Below are 18,957 nucleotides of genomic sequence, written 5' to 3'. Positions count from 1 at the left end.
AAAATCTTTGGAAGGAATATAATTTACGTATTGGTCATCTAACAAAAGAGGGATTGGACCTAATAATTCACTCCCGTTTGTCTGTTCATACTTTTCTCCATAATCACACTTTGGAGTTTTTTGAAATTTTGTGCAAACATTAGTCATAGAGAAAGTAAATTTTTGCCAGAACGGATTTTCCGGATAATTCAGTTGCACTCCCTAGGGGACATTATAGAGGTAAAATTGTCCCAAAATCATTTATCCATTCATTTGTTTGCACTTTTCTCAATAACCACGCCTTGAATTTTTTTTTTTTTTAAATTTTGTGAAAGTAAATTTTTTTGCTCGTGGAGGGAGACTTTGCATGCTCGGTTTGTTAAGGTATAGAACTAAAGTTAAATTGCACAAAAAATGTAACAAATTAATTTTTTGTCAGTTGGTGCTGTTTAGGGCATAACCAATAAATGATCCAAATCTAACAAAATTCCTAGCTGGAATAATTATTTTATGAAAGAAACTGGCACAAATTACTTTTTTTGTTTTTTTGTTAGTGTCAATAACATGCTCGGAAAGATACAAAGAAAGAAAGCATAACTTAAAATCAAATTACAAGTTGTCAAATGGAATGCTATATAGGTTTAAAAGCAAAAATCCAATTGACTTTTCTTTATAGATAAGATTTTTTTTGTTTTTGTATTTTTCAGTACGGCTGTTGTCGTGCCTTGTCTCTGCTTGCTGAACAATATGTGCCAACCTGTTATGCGTACGCGTGGAGTTGTGCACCTCCTCTTCCTGTGCTTACGAAGGATGGTGATCGACCAATGGCAAGACGAGGAGTTACAAGAAAACGACTTAGTTCGTCTTCAAGGTACAGTTATCTCTTATTGTTCACGTTTATTGTTTTTTCCAGGGCATCCTGGATGTGGTAGACTTCTTTTGTTACCTAGGAGGTATGCCAAGTGCTGGAAGTGGTCGCAAAATAAGTTGAACCATCAGTTGAGACAATTTGGAGAAAGTTTAGAGAACTTCTCTTAATCCTAACATTCTGAGTCGTCCCAATTGTTACCAGAGGGAAGGTCTATAATAGCTGCGTAATAATCGTGATGTTGTATGGCAGTGAGTGTTGGACCCTCACTGAAGCCTCCCTTGTCCGACTCCAGAGAAACGACAGGGCAGTAATCAGTCGGATATGCAGTGTCAAGTCAGACTAGATTGAGAAGATTAGGTCGGACACTCTACTTGAGAAATTGGCTATCTAAAAACTAATTCTGTTTAGGTGCATGCTATCATAAAAAACCTTGACACTTCAAAAGCATGTGGACCTGATCTCATCCCAGCTGTGCTATTAAAAAAAGTGCTCAGCCGAAGTAGCTCCAGTTCTCTCCAAACTCTACAACAAATGCCTTAATGAATCATGCTTTCCGGGCTGTTGGAAAACTGCTTCTGTGGTACCAGTATTCAAGAATTCTGGCGAAAGAACTGACCCATCAAATTATCGCCCCATTAGCCTCCTCCCACTTTTCGCCAAAATATTTGAGACTATAATTAACCATGCTCTAGTCCATCACCTTACAGATGCTAAACTTCTGACTGACAAATAATATGGATTTAGGCAAGCCCGTTCCACAGCAGACATCCTTACTGTAATCTCTGAACGTATATACCATTCACTGGACAAAGCGGGGGAGGGCAGAGCGGTAGCTTCAGATATATCTAAGGCTTTTGACAGGGTATGGCATGAGGGTCTCCTCAGGAAAATTACATCATACGGTATCACTGGTAGAATACTTAACATAATTAAATCCTTCTCAGATGAGAGAAAAATCCAGGTTGTCCTCGACGGTCGTACATCTAAACAATATGATTTAAATGCGGGAGTGCCTCAGGGGTCTATCCTTGGACCTCTATTGTTCCTAATATTTATTAATGACCTCCCTGACAAAACTGCCTCTGAGATGGGTATATATGTTGATGACACCACACTCTATAACAGGCATGACAGTAAAACAAATGCACACATAACTAAAGAAATGGCAAAAACACTAGAGGATGACCTCCAATCTGTAGTGGAATGGGGACAAAAATGGATGGTCACATTCAATGCTGCCAAGACTAAACTCGTTTCCTTCAATAATTACAAGAAACCTTCTCTACCACCAATAGCAATGGCCAATGACTCCCTATCTGAGAGTACATCTTTTAAACTCCTCGGCCTAACGTTCACAGGAAACATGAGTTGGAACAATTACATTGAAAACATTGCCAGGGCCGCTGCGAAGAAGGTAAGCTATCTCTACCGTGCTAGAAAACTACTGACACCTGAAAGTATCCTTTCGCCCATGTATGGAGTATTGCTGTCACATTTGGGCTGGTGCATCTGCTGCTAGTCTCTCGCTCCTAGACAAGGTTCAAAAGAGAGTCGCCAATCTGATAGGCCCTGAACTGGTATCTAAGTTTCAGCCTCTGTCCCATCGACGAAACGTTGCATCCCTCTACCTGTTCTACAAGTATTTTAATGGTGAATGCTCTGATGAACTGCGGACACTTGTGCCCCCATGACGTAGACACCCTCGACAAACCCGACAGGCAGCTAAATCCCATCCTCATGCAGTAGAGATCCCTAGATGTAAAAGATCTTTCTATTCCAGTAGTTTCTTCCCCAGAACCGCTAGACTCTGGAATTCCATTTCAGGTCCCTGCTCCCCAACTGTACTAACATGCAGAAGTTCAAGTGTAACGTGAACCGACATCTTACTGCCTAAATCCCAACATAGTGACCCAGTAGTTGCTGCCCCTGATAGTACCCCCTACACCAAAGTGGCAATGTGCCTTGTTTGGGGAGAAAATGTAATAATAAAAAAAAAAAAAAAAAAAATTGGGGCAAACTACCTTTACTGGTTTGGGCATGTTGAAAGAAGCAAAATGACTAGACAGCAAAAAGTATTAAAACCCTTGTGTACGACTGTGTGTGAGTTTATGTGGAGGCAGACTTTGTCGACTGTACAAAATGTAGAATATAGATGGACAATGTCGACCCTCTTGTTGAAGGGAACTGTCAATAAACCTAGATAGTATACTCCTGATCAAAAATTTAAGACCACTTGAAAATCTTTAAAAAGAAACCTTTTTTTAAAGTATAGATTTTAAACTCCTCTCACTTACGGTTACCAATATTACAATTGAAAAGTTATGAAAAAAAAAAAAAAAAAGAAGCTACATTCCAAACATTTAATTCAAAATTTTTACATTTTTATAAAATGAGGCAACACTTGATCAAAATTATAAGGAGTATAAATTCTACGAAATTGTGTGAAAGCGTTCAACGACCAAATTTAATGAGTTCCACCTCCACTGGCTTTGATGATTTCAAAAGTTATTTGAGGCCTGCTAGAAATAAGTGCTGCATTAAGGTGCGGGGGTGTTGCTCCAGCTTCTGAAGGTGGCTTCACAAACTTCATTTTTTTTGTTGCATATTGTTTGCCATTTCGATTAACATCTCTTGTCATCCATCTCCAAACATTTTCAATTGGTTTCAAGTCCGGTGAGCATGCAGGATGTTCCAAGAGATGGCCCCCATTATTTTCTTGCAGAAAGGTCAAGGTCTGTCATGCAGCGTGAATTATAATATTATCCTGTTGGAATAACCATCCATCTCCACATAAACAATTGCCCTCCATCATCAAAGATGCTTTTTGTAGCATGCTAACATGACCAGCCACTGTCTGACAACCCTGCACCACCTGGAGCTCCATCGTTCCTCTGTAAGAAAAGGCACCCTATACCATTAGGGACTGACTCCACCACTATAACCTATGCATGTTTTCGTTATGCCAATATTGTTGGAAGCCATCAGGACTATCTAGATTGAAGCTTTTCTCATAAAAAAACAGGACTTTCTTCCACTTCTCAATATCCCATATTTGGTATTCACAGCCAAATCTTAAGCGTCCACCTTGTGATGTGGAAGTAGGTGAAGAATTTGCTTACATTTTTTATTTACCATGCCTTTTTGTCCTAAGTGTTGTCTGATGGTTACTGGACTACAATCAGCATCTGTGACTGCCTTATTTGACTAAAAGAAGAAAGTCTTTCACAACAACCCGTATCATTCTCCTACTCAATGCAGTGGATTTTGTTTTTTCATAATTCTCACTGTTCTTTAGAAAGTTGTAAATCAGTTTTACTGCGATTTACCTTAGCTGCAATCACCTGCTGTGACAAGCCTTGCTTATGGGAATCTAGAATTCGAGCACGCTCAACTTTGGTAAGTTTGCTTGCTTTAGGCATGGTGACACATTTACGCAGTGATTGCTAATCTGTAACTGAACTAAAAAAAACAATTTATACCCCTGGTCTTATAATTTTGATCAAGTGTAAAATGCCCCATTTTATAAAAATGTAAATTTCTGAATTAAATATTTGGAATGCAGCTTTGTTTTTCCATAATCTCTTAGATTGTAGTATTGATAAACTTTAAAACCTATTCTTAAAAAAGATTTCTTTTTAAAGATTTTCAAATGGTCTTAAATTTTTGATCAGGAGTGTATGTGTGTGTTTTTTTTTTATTCGAATCCTTAATACTGTTGCAAACTTTGTAACCTGGGTAATATTTTTGTGGTCTTCTTGTTTATAAATGTCTTTTTATCTTTAAAAAAAACTAATGATCTTTGTATCATAATGCTTAAGTAATGCTTAATATTCTTGTCTTTTGAAAATAAAACAATTCATTTCTCGTTCAATGTTTGTGTTTTCAGTTTACATGCTCTAAGCATTGAAGAGGAGAATTGTATTTGTGGGGGAGGTCCGTTGGCCTTAACACTCTCCTTGTTGACTTCATCTCCCCTGGCTCTAGATTTAGCAGCTCATCAGGATACCTTGCTATTGGCTGGTAATTTACTCTCAGGTAAATCCAATTCATATTTACACCTTTTCGTGCAGATGGAAGCAAAGTAGATTTACCTTTTAACTCTTTTTTTTTTTTTTTTTTTTTTTTCCCCCCCGCTTTCTTCCTCCTCTCCGCTTCCCCCTTCTGTTCTCCGCTTCTCCCTTTTCTATTTCCTACTCCTACACCCCATATACTCACCACTCTTTTATCTCTTTCTCGATTTTTAGCTTAAACTTTGCAAACTATTTACTTCCCTCGTATCTTATTGCTTTTGTTGATTATTTTTAAACACTTTCTTTAAAATATATATAAGGTGAATTTTTGCCTCTATTTCCCCATCTTCTAAATAAAAACAAAACAGATACTTATTTATTCATTTTGAATTCTTCACTGCTTATCACATTCAAAGTGTTTTTAAAAATATTTACTGCCATTCCTGTTGCTAATATTCAAGTTGCATAAATATATTTTTTGTTAGATTTAATGTTTTGATTTCTGTTATTTTTAATTAGATTTTCATTTCATAAAAAATATTGGAGTTTAATTTGTTGGAAAATTTTCATGATAAAAATATGACACCATAATCTTTCAGGTTCCTGTAATTGAAAACCTGTTTGGAATCAAATGCATAAATGTGTTCATAAAAATTTGAGAAATTGCAAATGATTAGACAATTTTTGAACAAATTGATACAACTTTTTTATGAAATTGTGATTTTTTTTTTTTAATTTGAAATGAAAATCTTTTTTTTGTTTTTCAATTTTAGGAACTGCATACCGTTGTTTACGATCAGCTGATGAAACGAACAATTTGTGTGGAATGGATGATGGTAAATGGTTGTGTGTCTCTGATCGTCAGCTCGTACCAATGGTTGAAACCTTGCTCACACATATAGCCAGGTAGTTTGACACAATTTTAATTTCTTTATCTTTTGAAGACGAGGTGGTCAGGTGGAACATTTTTTTAGTTCTAGTAAAAAAAACCTTGGTAATATTTATATTTCCCTACCAAAATTATCTTCAACAAAATATTTGTATTCTTGTGCAAAATTCCCTCGATAACAAACAAAAAAAATTTGTTTAAATCTGTATAATGTACGTACACATGATGAAACAAAAATATATTCCAAAAATTAACTTTTTTTAAAAAAAAATAGTGGGTGAGACAATCATTCCTCCAATACTCATAAAATTTGATTTTCTTATTTAAAAATGAAGCTACTCAATCAATTTATATGATTTTTGGAATATGCTAGTTTCATGTAATCATGGGTATATTATAGGGTGGAACGATAAATTTGTCGCCCTAAAGAAAACAACACTACAGTTTTATTTTAAAACTTTTATTGAAGAAATCAATTCAGGTAACTTGATTATGTAGTAGAGCTGACATCTATTCAATGTAGCCATCTTCAGCCTCAATCACTGCCTTGATATAAGTCTGGAACTGAAAGCATGCCTTTTCCACAAGCAATGGCGAGAGCTTGGCAAATACTTGGCAGATGACGGCGATCAGGCTGGCTTTGGTGTTGTAGAAGGTCATGTTGGGGATGTTTCCGACGTATGACCAAACAAAGTAGTCTAGCAGGTTTAGGTCGGGGGATGAGGGTGAGGGCAGAGAGAGAAGAATACAAAGTTGTAGCACACCTGAAGACAAACCTTTGTCTCTGTGGACTTGTGGGCCCACACCTATGGTCTGCCAGCGGCCACCTGATTGCACCAGAGTATCACACACTCTTCAGCACATCCAGGTACACTTTGGTGTTGACTTTCAAGTCGACTTCAAAGATGTGAGGTGGCATGATGTGGCTCTCACTTGAAACCAAAGACCATAACCGTGGCCGGAAACTTTGTTGAACTGTGCCTTCAAGTATTGAACCATCCAGATTTGCATTTTGAGGATGCTGCCAATATCTGGAGTGGATATTAATTCTGTAGGATTTTGAAATTAGAATCAATGATCTCGAACAGAGTTAGTAATTGTATTGAAATCATTCTATTAATTATAATCTAAATAATTTCTTTTAACCATTGAATTCTGCAGTTTTTTTTCCCCCCTTTGTCTATTATCAGAACTTTATTCCACACGAGTTAATGGACTCCGTTGTTCTGTCTCCATATTTTTGTTTTGTGTAATTTTCTTGTTCGTTACAATTTTTGACTGGAAAATCATCTGTGTATTTTGTCTTTATTTTTCAGGCTTTTGAACGCCTGCACTCATGTGATAGATGATATTGCCCCGGGTCCTCCACAAATCAAGCCCTCTCTCCCCTCCCTTCCCACAGCTCCCTCCCTAAGTCCTATAAAACGGAAAGCAAAGGGGGAAAAGGATAGCACTGGACAGTCTGTACTTGGAACGACCATAGATGCAAAGGCAGCAGCCAAGTCCATTCAGAAAGGTCAGTGGGTCATGATTATTTTCTTTTCGTTTTCAAACAATAAGAATTTGTCGTTTGATATTGAAGTAATTTTCACATCATTAATTGTTACTTTGTACCGACAAATCAACTTATTCTGACCTCTGAGTGGTTTCGATATAATAGATCTTGACATCTTGACATTTTGACAGACTTGACATAATGGATGCTTGTCTTTGTTTTATCGTTATTTCCATGAAAAGTATTCGTCTGATCTCCAATCTCTGGTTCCCCCCACGCCAATCTTTCACGATAAACACCCGTCTAGCTGAAACCACTGTCAATAATTTTCCCCACTTTTTATCTGTGCCTAAATCAAAGCATAGATTCCATGAACAAAGCTTCTTTCTTAGAAGTGCACGCCTGTGGAACTCTTCCGTTTGCCCGTTTCCTACCTGACTACAACTTGGATGTCTTCAAGTCCAACATCAACAAATTCCTGATAAACCGCCCCCTTAAGACACTTTATCAAATCTCCATTACTAACGATTACTACGATATTATCCCATAGATTACTGTACATGCAATAACTCTTATCTCCGAGTGGCCTCCAGGCCTTGATAAGTGGTGACTACCGTGTAAAAAAAAAAAAAAAAAAAAAAAAAAAAAAGATCTAGGTGGCCTTAACATGACGAATCTCAACGTCGGGGGTGACCCTGACATGACGGATCTTGACGTCAGGGTGACCTTGACACGACGGATTTCTACAAAATCCAACAAAAGTGGTAATTTATGCTTGTTTACAGTATTTTAGTCGTAGTGTTGTCAGGAGGAGGCAATTCTTGCTTTAATTTTTTATTTGCTAGATCGAGAAAAAGAAATGGAAAAAGAAAAAAGTCGAAAAGATGGACTTGGGACTTTTTACAACTTACCCCAATACATGCGTGTTTATGAGGTGCTGAAAGGTGCTTATTCTAACTACAAGGTAAGTGCTTTCCGTTTTTATGTGTTCTCTTTGCAATTAGACAGGAAATAATTTGTAGATAACCAATGACGAAAATACTCGTTGCAGAGTAATCAAATAAAAAAAAATTGTAATAATGAAACCAATGTCTTCTCATGACTACATGATTAAGTTGGGGGTATGATGTTTCAGAAAATTCAAAGAATTATAAATTCTAAAAGTTAAGGTTTTAAAAATGTTTTGTCAATTAATCTATTCAAATGTTTTTATCATTTTGTTTTTGAAAATTTTTTTTTTTTTTTTGTACTTTAATATTTAAGCTGTAAAAAAACAAACTTATAAACGAAAACAAGGATGAATTTAGGCTCAAAAGTATCGGCAGAAATTGCCTTTGATCACCTAGAACTAAGAGTATGAATTAAGTCGCACAAAATGTACGCGTTACAAGGGAAATCACCAATCCTGACTTTGGAGTGAATAATCTTTCTTGCTTTGACGACAAATATTTCTTCTTCATAGCTTGTATTTTTCATCATGCTAGCATTATATATTTTTTTTACCAATTCTTTAGAAATATTTTTCTGACTGGTGCAGTGCAAGTAAGTTCTGATAATGACGTTTCTGAATTTTTTAGATGAGGATTAGTTATTCGTATTATTTGGATTCATTGGACTACTGTTTTCATCTTGAATGCGATTTTTACAATGTTTCGGTTTAAGTAACCTCCAATCTTCTTCAGGTGTATCTTGTCGAACTCTGGAATGTTTCTGTCAAACTCTGGAATGTTTCTGTCAAACTCTGGAATGTTTCTGTCAAACTTGGGAATTTATTTACTTCATTTCACATGCTCTTGTTTCGTCAGCTATGATTGGATAAAGGTCCTAAGTAATTACCGTTTGTATTTTTTTCGGTTGCCAACACTAAGAATTGAATCTTCAACCTTCAGGAGAATATCACTTTTACAACTAACTTTTCCAAGTACTCTAACCACTGCGCCACGAAACTGTGTCCAGTTAATCCAAATAATACGAATAAACTCTGATAATGTACATCAGAGCTTTCAACTTCCTTTGAAGTGAACTTTTATTATTAAATTTAAATATATAAATATATTAGATTTCAGTAATTTTGAATTTGACTTTTTTTTTTTTTTCCTGCAGATTTCCTTGGACCTGAATGTATCGGACAAGTTTTGCTGTTTATTAAAAGTGGCTTTAGAAGTGTTGGCGCAACTTCTGGAAATCTCATCTCTGTTTGACATTGGAAAATACGCGGAGGAATTTCTCACTTATCTTAAAAGTACATTTGCCATGGAAGCCACTGCCACAGTTTTATGTGTACAACAGGTACAACACTTTTGTATCACGTTTCAAAACATTCTTCAACTCGGTCACCTCCTCCCCCTTCCCTTCTGATATCTTGTTTATTTTAATTGATTGGAAGAAGGAGGGGGGATGTATATATTTCAAAACATACTTTACAAAATTAACATATTTGATTCTTGTCCAGAATTTCCTCTATATGAAAAAACAAAAAATAAAGAAAAATCTGTATATATGTACCTGTTACAAAACAAAAAATGTCATATTCCAAATATCACATAAATTGATCAAATACTATTATTTTTATGAAGAAAATCATTTTTAAGCGATTAACAAGAATTCATAGGCATTACAAATTAAAACTGGCATGTTTGAATTATTGAATTATCTCCTTTTGTCTTTATCATTTTTTAAATTGTTTAGCAAAATAGTGAACAATACAGCTGGTCTTCAGTTATTCATAAAATTTTATTTTCTTGTTTAAAAGATAAAACTACTTGATCAAATTACTTGGTTTTTGGAATATGATATTTTTGTTTAGTCACAAGTAGGTACATTATACAGATTTTTCTTTTTGTTTTTGAATATGGAGGTATTATGGAAAAAGATCCAATATTTTAGTTTTTCTAGCTTGATACACTATTTCAACAGACCTTTGTTAGTGTCTCCTGACTTAGACTCCCAAAGGCTCAAGTGATCCTGAACTTGAGCTCATTTTTTATGTTGTAACTTGATCTATCGGTGTGTCATACCAATGCGTATTATATGAACCAGATTAACATGCTTTCATTGTGTGTGTGTGTGTGTGTGTGTGTGTGTATATATAATATATATATATATATATATATATATATATATGAACAAACTTTGCAAGGATGCGATATAGGTAAAATATTTTCGCTTATTTTCTTTTCCTTATAAGGGAAATGGTTTCCATAATGTTTTATTGTTAAAGTGTTTTTTATTCAATAAGTCTGACGAAAGGCTATTCTTGTGAAAATTTTCAAACGACATAATGTTTGAATTTGTCCGAATAGTCTTGAAACAATTGTAACTGACGATGAAATACACTATTTGTTATCAATCCATTCCTTGATGTCTTAGTTTTTGTTAAAACAATATATATATATTCATCTGGAAGTATGAAAGTCATCCAGTGATATTTATCATAAAAAAAAAGAAGATAATTACAGTGTGAGTTCTAAAATGCCATCCATGGAATCATTAATGAAATTCAAAATGTTTTCTATAATTCTGTCATATTTAGTATAAACATTAGTTTATGCTGGACTTGTCCACCTAGTTTCACTTGTGAAGATCCAACAGTCTTTGTTTTATCATTGTTCAGTGATATGCGGGGACACTTTGGTAATCATCTCTTCAGTAGGAGGTGTGATCCTGAATGGGATTTTTACTTACAGGACCATAACCATCCAAATTTTTTAGCTTGATACAGATTATCTCCAAGATAATCTCTATTAAGATGATCATCAGAATTTTGATAAATCAAAGTTGTTACAGCTCAAAAATCAGGCCAGTATCATGAAAGTATTGAAAATTTTGCACGTCATATCAAAGGTATATTTTAGTTTTTAAAAAATTATTTCAGGCAAAACATGAAACTATTTGATGTCTATAAAAAAAAAAAGAAAAAAAAAAAAGCTAAACAAATACCACTTGGTCAAAAACTAATCAATGATAAATTTTATATGGATAGATTCTGACCTAGGAAAGAGCAAATTTTCCCCTTTATCAGAAACATGGAATGTGAGGACTAAAGACAAAAGAGTTAACTTGTGCTAAATAAAATTCTGATATTGCTTGCAATCATATTCAATTTTTAGACCTTAAATTGTAAAAATTGTATCAGGATTTTAAAAAAAATTGTGTTCCACAAGTTCATTAAAATCTCTTGATTTCAGTGTATAAGCAATTAGTTCAATGATATCTCTTGAGCCAATTTAATATTTCTTTTATTCTGCTATTGTAGCTGCTGAAGGCCTTGTTTGGCACCAATTTGTCCAGCCAGTGGGAGCTGCCCCAGAGCCTGAATACCTCTCGCCTTCGACATGGTAAGGGCAGCAGACTGTCCACAAACATGAAGCCTGGTCTATACCACTGTTGCTTCACCCATCCGTACACGCAGTTCACGCAGAGTTTGGCTGGAGCTGCCTTCAAGAGTGGACAGGCTGATCAAGACGACAGCTCAAAGTCAGTATACATTCCCCCCCACCATATATATATATATATATAATTATTATTTTATTTATTTAATTATTGTTTTTTAAAAACAGTAATCTACGTACATGTATGTTTCGGGGGCCCCACCCCTCTTCAGTGTAGCTTGACTGTTATTAGGAATTGAATCTCGAACCTTACGTATTTCAGTCCAGCATCTTAATCCATTACGCTATGATGCCATGGACAATTTACTGTTTAGTTTTTATCGTTTATATATTTACGTATTTTTTTTCGTTTTTGATTTTTTAAACGATATTAAGGTTAGTGTCCCCACCTTGGAGATCGGGTGTCTTTTAGAAAATCACCCATTTTTTTTTATTTGGACGTAAGCAAATAATATTTTATATATGATAATTATCAGAAACATTAATCCTATGTGATAAAAAGAAAACCTAATAATTGTAGAACAGATTCACCTTTTAATACAAAATGTATTTTTTATAAAACAAATAAAATACATAATGAATTGTGTTTCCGAATTTTTTGAGATGAGCATTGATTATTTGTATTCTTTGGACTACTGTTATCATCTTGATTGTTTTTTTTTAACGTTTCGGTTGATGTAACCTCTGATCTTCTTCAGGTGGATCTTGTCGAACTCTGCAATCTGTACATAATTTCAGACAATGGTTTATTTAATCCACAAATGTAGTACGTTCTTGTTCTGTCAGCCATGACTGGGTAGAAATCCTAAGAAATTGGCAATTGTATTTTTAATATCACCTGCATTGAGGATTTAACAACTCTATCCACTGCGCGACAAGCTTTTGTATAAGGACCCATGATGCAGTGGATAGAGTACTTGGTAAAAAAAAACACAATTGTAAAAAGGTTCAGTTTGAAATTTTGTGTAGATTTGAGTTCAACAGAAAGATTTCACAGTTCAGCAAGTGAGAAAAGTAGTTTGAAAAATCCAAATAATGCGGACACACATATTAAAAGTTTAATCTGAAGAGCTCATTCGACCATGATGTTTTGATTTGCTTCAGATTGTGCCTATCCATTACACATCTGCATTGTATTGCGTTCCATAAATTACCTCTATATACAAACTAAACAATAAAATAAAATATGCATCAAGTGTGCTTGAAAGCCAAATCACAATGTAATATCAGGACAATAAAATATTTTACTTGTTTGAAATTTCAAACAAGTAAAATATTTGTTTATTTTCCTAATATTACGTTGTGATTTGGCTTTCAAGCGCATTTGATGCGTATTTTATTCAAATTAAATCAATGTTTCTATATGGAATTCACACCCTTCACACTAAACAATGTTTCAAGCAAACTATATTAAGCTTTTAAAAACTAATAATTTCTTATATATTCATCAACATTTCCTTTATATTCCAAGACTTTTTCAAGGAGGAGACTTATTTGAAGAAAGACTTTCTTATATACAAAAAGAGAAATAATATATCCATATATCTATAAAATTGAATGTGACAACTCTTAACCTATATAGTCAACGAATTTTACAAACTTGAAATTTGGTATATAGGGTATTCAGACATGTGGAACACTTTAGTCAGTTTTCATCTGAAAAAAAAGGCTGCTAAGGGGTCAAAATTGGATTTTTATCTACTTGTCAATTGTTTAATGACTGCAAGCGCAAATCGTTCACATGATAGCTTCCTTATGTTAAGAATAAGTAAGTTTGAAAACATTTTTAAATATTGTGACAAACGGGTCTAATGTTTATCGTACTTGACTCGTTGTCTTTAGGTTTTGGTTTCAATCTCAGCTAGAGTATTTTTTTTTTTTTTTTATTACTTAGAAGTGAACTATTTAGAAAACATAATAGTCTCAGTTTTTTTTTTTTTTTATTACTTAGAAGTGAACTATTTAGAAAACATAATAGTCTCAGTTTTTTTTTTTTTTATTACTTAGAAGTGAACTATTTAGAAAACATAATAGTCTCAGTTTTTTTTTTTTTTTTATTACTTAGAAGTGAACTATTTAGAAAACATAATAGTCTCAGTTTTTTTTTTTTTTATTACTTAGAAGTGAACTATTTAGAAAACATAATAGTCTCAGTTTTTTTTTTTTTTTTTTTTACTTTATTTCATTTTTTTATTTTTTACTTCATTTTTTTTTTTTTTTTTTTTTTTTTTTAAGGAATTTAACATTACGTTTAATACCAGGCAATGCCGGGTACATTTGCTAGTAAAAAAAAAAAAAAACATGACATTCCATTTTTAAAAACATATTTTGAATTGTTTTGTTGGAAAGAACAAAAACATTTTTGGGTTGCCCACACTGACGATTGAACCTTCAACTTCTGGGTGTGTAACTTTCACAACTGAATTTTACTTTTGCATTTGAAACTTTAATTCAAGCCATTTTTTATAAAATCAACAGGTTCTCTACAGTGCAATGTATTAATCAATAGAGATAGCATGCTCTCGTTCCATCAGTCATAGGAGTCATACGTAATTCGCAATTGCAGTTTTAAGTCGCCACAACATCCAGGAGTGTAACTTTTACAACTGAATTTTTCCTAAATTTTATCAAGTACCTGGTCCACTGCGTCATGAGTCTTTATGGACAATAGCCCAAAGAATCTAAATAAAACAATCAATTTTCAATAATTAAACTTCAGAACTAATCCTTCTTTTAAATTCTTTTCTTGTTCTGAATGTTTTATGTTTATTATATTTTATCAGTCTTGCATGGTTTAAGAAAAGAATTGAACGAAAGACTCCAGCTATTTTGAAGCCAGGCAGTCGAGCCGATAAAGTAAGTGTTTTAAAAATCGATGATTGCATAATTTAAAAATAGTGGTTTTATTTTTATGAAAAATCGTTTTTAAAAGAATTTGAGTTTCTCCAATACATTCCTCCCAACCCATTCTCTTCATGTTTAGAATGTATTTCTAAAATCTCGCAAGTTTGAATTATTTGCAGTTATTTTCCTTGGTTTTTTCAGATGGCATTGCGAGGCAGTTGATCCGCATTCAGCCATAAAATTTGGTTTTCTTATCTAAAAATAAAATTACTTGATAAATTTATGTATACAATATTTTCTTTCCGTCAAATCATACAGATTTTTCTTTATCTTTGCACCCAAATATTTTGTTCATAATTATGCACTGCAAAACTTCCATTACTTAAAAAAAAAAAAAATTAACAATGGTTATGAAAAAAATCCATAAAGTCAAAATTTGACAAACTTTTTTGTTTACATCTTTGCCCAAAAAAGAAAAAAAAAATTGTTTTTATAATAAACAACCTGAATTTTTTGTTTAATATGAGGATTTTTTTGTCAAACAGTTGTAAACTAGATAATTTGGTCTGGATAAAAATTATCATAAAAAAGTGTAATAATTTTTTAAATGAATACTTATTAAATACAAACTATTTATAATTGAAGTTCAATCTTTTCAGAAATGATTTTAATCTATATAAATTTCATTTATATTGATATGATTTTCTATTTAAAACCTACATACGGACACGAATCTAATTTATATGTCTGTCTGTTTGTCTCCATATTTTCAAACTCTATCTCTTCCAAAACTAAAAGTCGTAGAGCGGCGCTAGGGCCCTCAAATGATCGGATCTTTTATGGAAGATTCTTTTATTGGTCTTTAGCCAGTTAAAATAGTTTTTAAGGGGGCAAAAAGGGGGCAAAATTAAAAAAATCGTTTTGTACGTTCATCTTAATTTATTTTTTAATCAGTTCATATGTGTGTCTCGTTGGTACAGTAGTAACGTGACCAGCTTTGAATTTGGTTTCAATTCTAGCTGATGGCACCCAAATACGTTTTTTTTTTTTTTTTTTTACTTTTGAAATCATGACTCTATAGTAGTATTTACGAAATCTGGACAAATTAAAATGATATTTAAGTGAATTTTATGGCTGAGTACCCCCCCCCCACACGCGCTAGTGTATATCTATATAATAAAGCTTGACGTCTGCTGTGTGTCTGTATACGAATAAGGTCTTGTATGGTTTACTATTATACTAAACTGACCACATGATTGAAAAGGTATCAAGGATCTGCAATGTGTATGATAAAGTCACCTCCGCATATGGGGGTGAGGTCCAGGGGGGAAGCATTCATTTATAAAGAAGAACACACACCGTTTTATATACCAAATTTGGCAGGATAACACACCTTGGGGAGAGGAAGGTTTTGACGGGTTACACTGCTCACCCTCACCAAAAGAAAGTGGGTGTCACTTATAACTGGGAACCTGTATACACACTTACGCCATTTGACATAGAGCTATCAAACTTGGCATGATAACTCACCATGGGAAGAGGGAGGCATTTACGGGTTACATCACTCACTCCCACCAACAGAGGTTGGGCTCTATGAGGATCACTTATAATGGGGGAACCCTAATTAGTGTTTATACGTTTGTGTCAATGAAGATGCCACTACTGTCCCCTCTCATGTTTGTTTGAGGGGGGGGGGAGTGCATATCTTCCCCCCCCCCCCTCCCAGATGATCTGAGCAATGGCGGGTCTATCTGTGTCTGTACATCTATAGTACAAAAAGGAGTAGGAGATAAATTTAAAAGAATTAAAAACTTATATAAATCAGTCCATTTCTTTTTTTTTTGAATCCAATCAACAACGGGTACTTCTGAGATATATTATGCACTGATGAAGCCTCCTCATGAATATTAAATGATATGTTGTGAGAATATGTTCTTAAAATGGGCAGAAACAATTGTTTATAAATAATGTTTTAAAAGGAAATATTGAATGCTTCTCTAAATAATTTACATAATGTTAAATTAAGAGCTCTAGTCACATGCTATTGAGCTTCAACACAAACCTTTGTGTTAACACACATACACGTTTTTATTTTACAACCTCAAGATATTAATAATTTAGACAAGGAATTCTCTGTCCATTTTTATCATCTGAAGAAACAGACAGGGAATTCCTTGTCTGCAGAAACCATTGTAATGGACTAAGTTAATATTTTGCGGTTGTAAAATAAAAAAAAACATTTAGCTCTACTAACATATTGAGCACTTTTTATTTTTTTTTTACTACTTATACTTCTAAGTATACATACATATATATATATATATATATATATATGTCTTATGTAAACATAAAAAAATCTTTGTTTTTTTTCTACTCTAGACTGCAATTGCTTCCTACATCCGGTTATTTGAACCATTAGTAATTAAAGCCCTTAAGCAGTACACTGTAACAAGTTCCTTGCCGCTGCAGACAGAAGTGCTGGGTTTATTATCTCAACTTGTCCAGTTAAGGGTCAACTACTGTCTTTTAGATTCAGATCAGGTAAGTTAATATCTCTCACCGTAACGACTTTCTTCATTGATATTTGTGTTCTCTCTTATTAAGTGTAATATATTGAGTTTTTTTTACTCACGTTCACCCCTAACAAGGCATATCGCCACTTGGATGTAAGGGGCTACTATTTGGGACAATGCATAGGAAAGATTAACAAGATATTGGTTTACGTTACATTTAAATTTCTACATATCAGTACAATCAAAGAAGCAGGTAGCAGGAAGGGAATTCCAAAGTCTAGCTGTTCGAGGAAAGAAACTATTAGAGTAGAAAGGTTTCTGGCATTTAGGGACCTCAACAATGAAGGGGTGGGATTTTGTTGCTAAGCGGATTTGCCAGAGATATTTACGTCGAGGGGGCACAAGTGCAATTAGTTCATCAGAGCACATTCCATTAAAATATTTGTAAAACAGTTTGTCATAAAATATTTTGAGGATTGTGTTAAGTTTGAATGGCAACCAATTGAACTCAGAAGGAAAAGTACGTATTAAGGTGGGCTCTCTCTACCGTGCTAGAAAGTTACTTATGCTTGAAAGTATCCTGTACCTCTAAAAAGCCACCATTCGCCCATGTATGTTGTCATGTTTGGGCTGGCGCATCTGCTACTAGTCTCTCTCTCCTGGATAGGGTTCGAAAGAGTCGCCAACCTGATAGGTCCTGAACTGTCATCTAAGCTTCAGCCTCTGTCCCATCGACAAAATATTGCATCCCTCTGCCTGTTCTACAAGTACTTTAACGGTGAATACTCTGACGAACTACAAGCACTTGTACACCCTTGACATAAATATCCCTGACAAACCTGACAAGCAGCAAAATCCCACCCCCACACAGTAGAAATCCATAGGTGTAAGAAAGCCTTCTACTCTAATAGTTTCTTCCCCAGAACCGCTAGACTTTGGAACTCCCTTCTGAAATTCTGCTTTCCCAACTGTACTGACATGCAGAAGTTCAAGTGTAATGTGAATAGACATCTTGCTGCTCATCTCCCTTCATAATATCCCTTCAACTTATGTCCCCGATAGTAGCCCCCTCCACTTCAAAGTAGCACTGTGCAAAAGTGGGGTGAAAATGGAATAAAAAAAAAAGCAACAAAAAAAATCAACTCTCAAACACCAAGTTTATAAAGAAGTTGAAAACGTAATTTTCCCCTCCCCAATCGACCGTTTAAATATGTTATAGTATACCTTTCTGTGATGGTCTCTTGGTTTTAATGGATTTCAGGACAAAAATACATCCAGTCTGGTAGAGTATCCAGCTTTGTGCTGTTACTTGAGGTAAACATCACTTGAAGATGCACCATTCCGTCATATAAGCTAGTGATGAGATCTTATTTGGACTGCGAATACTATGCTATTTTGAATATTTAGTCAATGTTTACTTGTAGGGGAAAGTATCCTCATGCCAGCTTGTCCTGACAGACCCCTGTACAGAGAGGTCTTAGGCACTCGAGGATAGTGTCTAGTAGGTATTTAAGTTCTCTCTAGTTTGATTTTCTGAGTCATTTTGACACAATTAATGAAGTAACCTTAACAGAGCCTGTTAGTTTGAAAATCATATTAATCAATTTAGTTTAGATTGTGTCTGGCATGTTAAAAAAAACATGTTGAAAAGAAACAATCTTTTCTTTTTAATTTGCCACTACAAAGTATAAGGGGTGCTCCAAAAGTAATGCCTCCTATTTTTTCTGTCCAAATGTATCGGAAAGGATTGCAAATTAGATTGTTATGATGACTAAACTTATGCATTTATGACCTGAAAATTTCATCTTTTTGTTGTAGATATTGATCGTATGAGACTTTAAGTAAACAACTCCTGTCATAGACGTGTGTCAGGAGCAGAAATGCATCATTAAATTCCTGGTAAAAGTGCATTGCGAATCATGGTGACAATATAAACAAAAATTAATTCTGGAGCACAAAAGGTTG

General features: G+C 34.2%; 1 protein-coding gene across 1 annotated transcript in view; it reads left to right on the top strand.

The window, feature by feature from the left end:
- LOC145242705 (huntingtin-like) overlaps positions 1–18,957 on the top strand; it is a 228,071-nt gene that overhangs the window by 113,544 nt on the left and 95,570 nt on the right. Inside the window, exons 16-24 of the mRNA XM_080105836.1 lie at positions 687–850; positions 4,737–4,885; positions 5,634–5,766; positions 7,066–7,265; positions 8,090–8,208; positions 9,348–9,533; positions 11,500–11,720; positions 14,419–14,491; positions 16,859–17,020. Coding sequence (XP_079961962.1) covers positions 687–850; positions 4,737–4,885; positions 5,634–5,766; positions 7,066–7,265; positions 8,090–8,208; positions 9,348–9,533; positions 11,500–11,720; positions 14,419–14,491; positions 16,859–17,020 — 1,407 coding nt within the window. The remainder of the gene's footprint in view (positions 1–686; positions 851–4,736; positions 4,886–5,633; positions 5,767–7,065; positions 7,266–8,089; positions 8,209–9,347; positions 9,534–11,499; positions 11,721–14,418; positions 14,492–16,858; positions 17,021–18,957) is intronic.

Source organism: Euprymna scolopes, chromosome 21 (assembly GCF_053919585.1).
Source record: "Euprymna scolopes isolate OS-2025 chromosome 21, ASM5391958v1, whole genome shotgun sequence".
NCBI lineage: Eukaryota > Metazoa > Mollusca > Cephalopoda > Sepiida > Sepiolidae > Euprymna > Euprymna scolopes.
The sequence above is the reverse complement of the archived record's forward strand: the minus strand, read 5'-3'. Positions and strand labels throughout refer to the sequence as shown.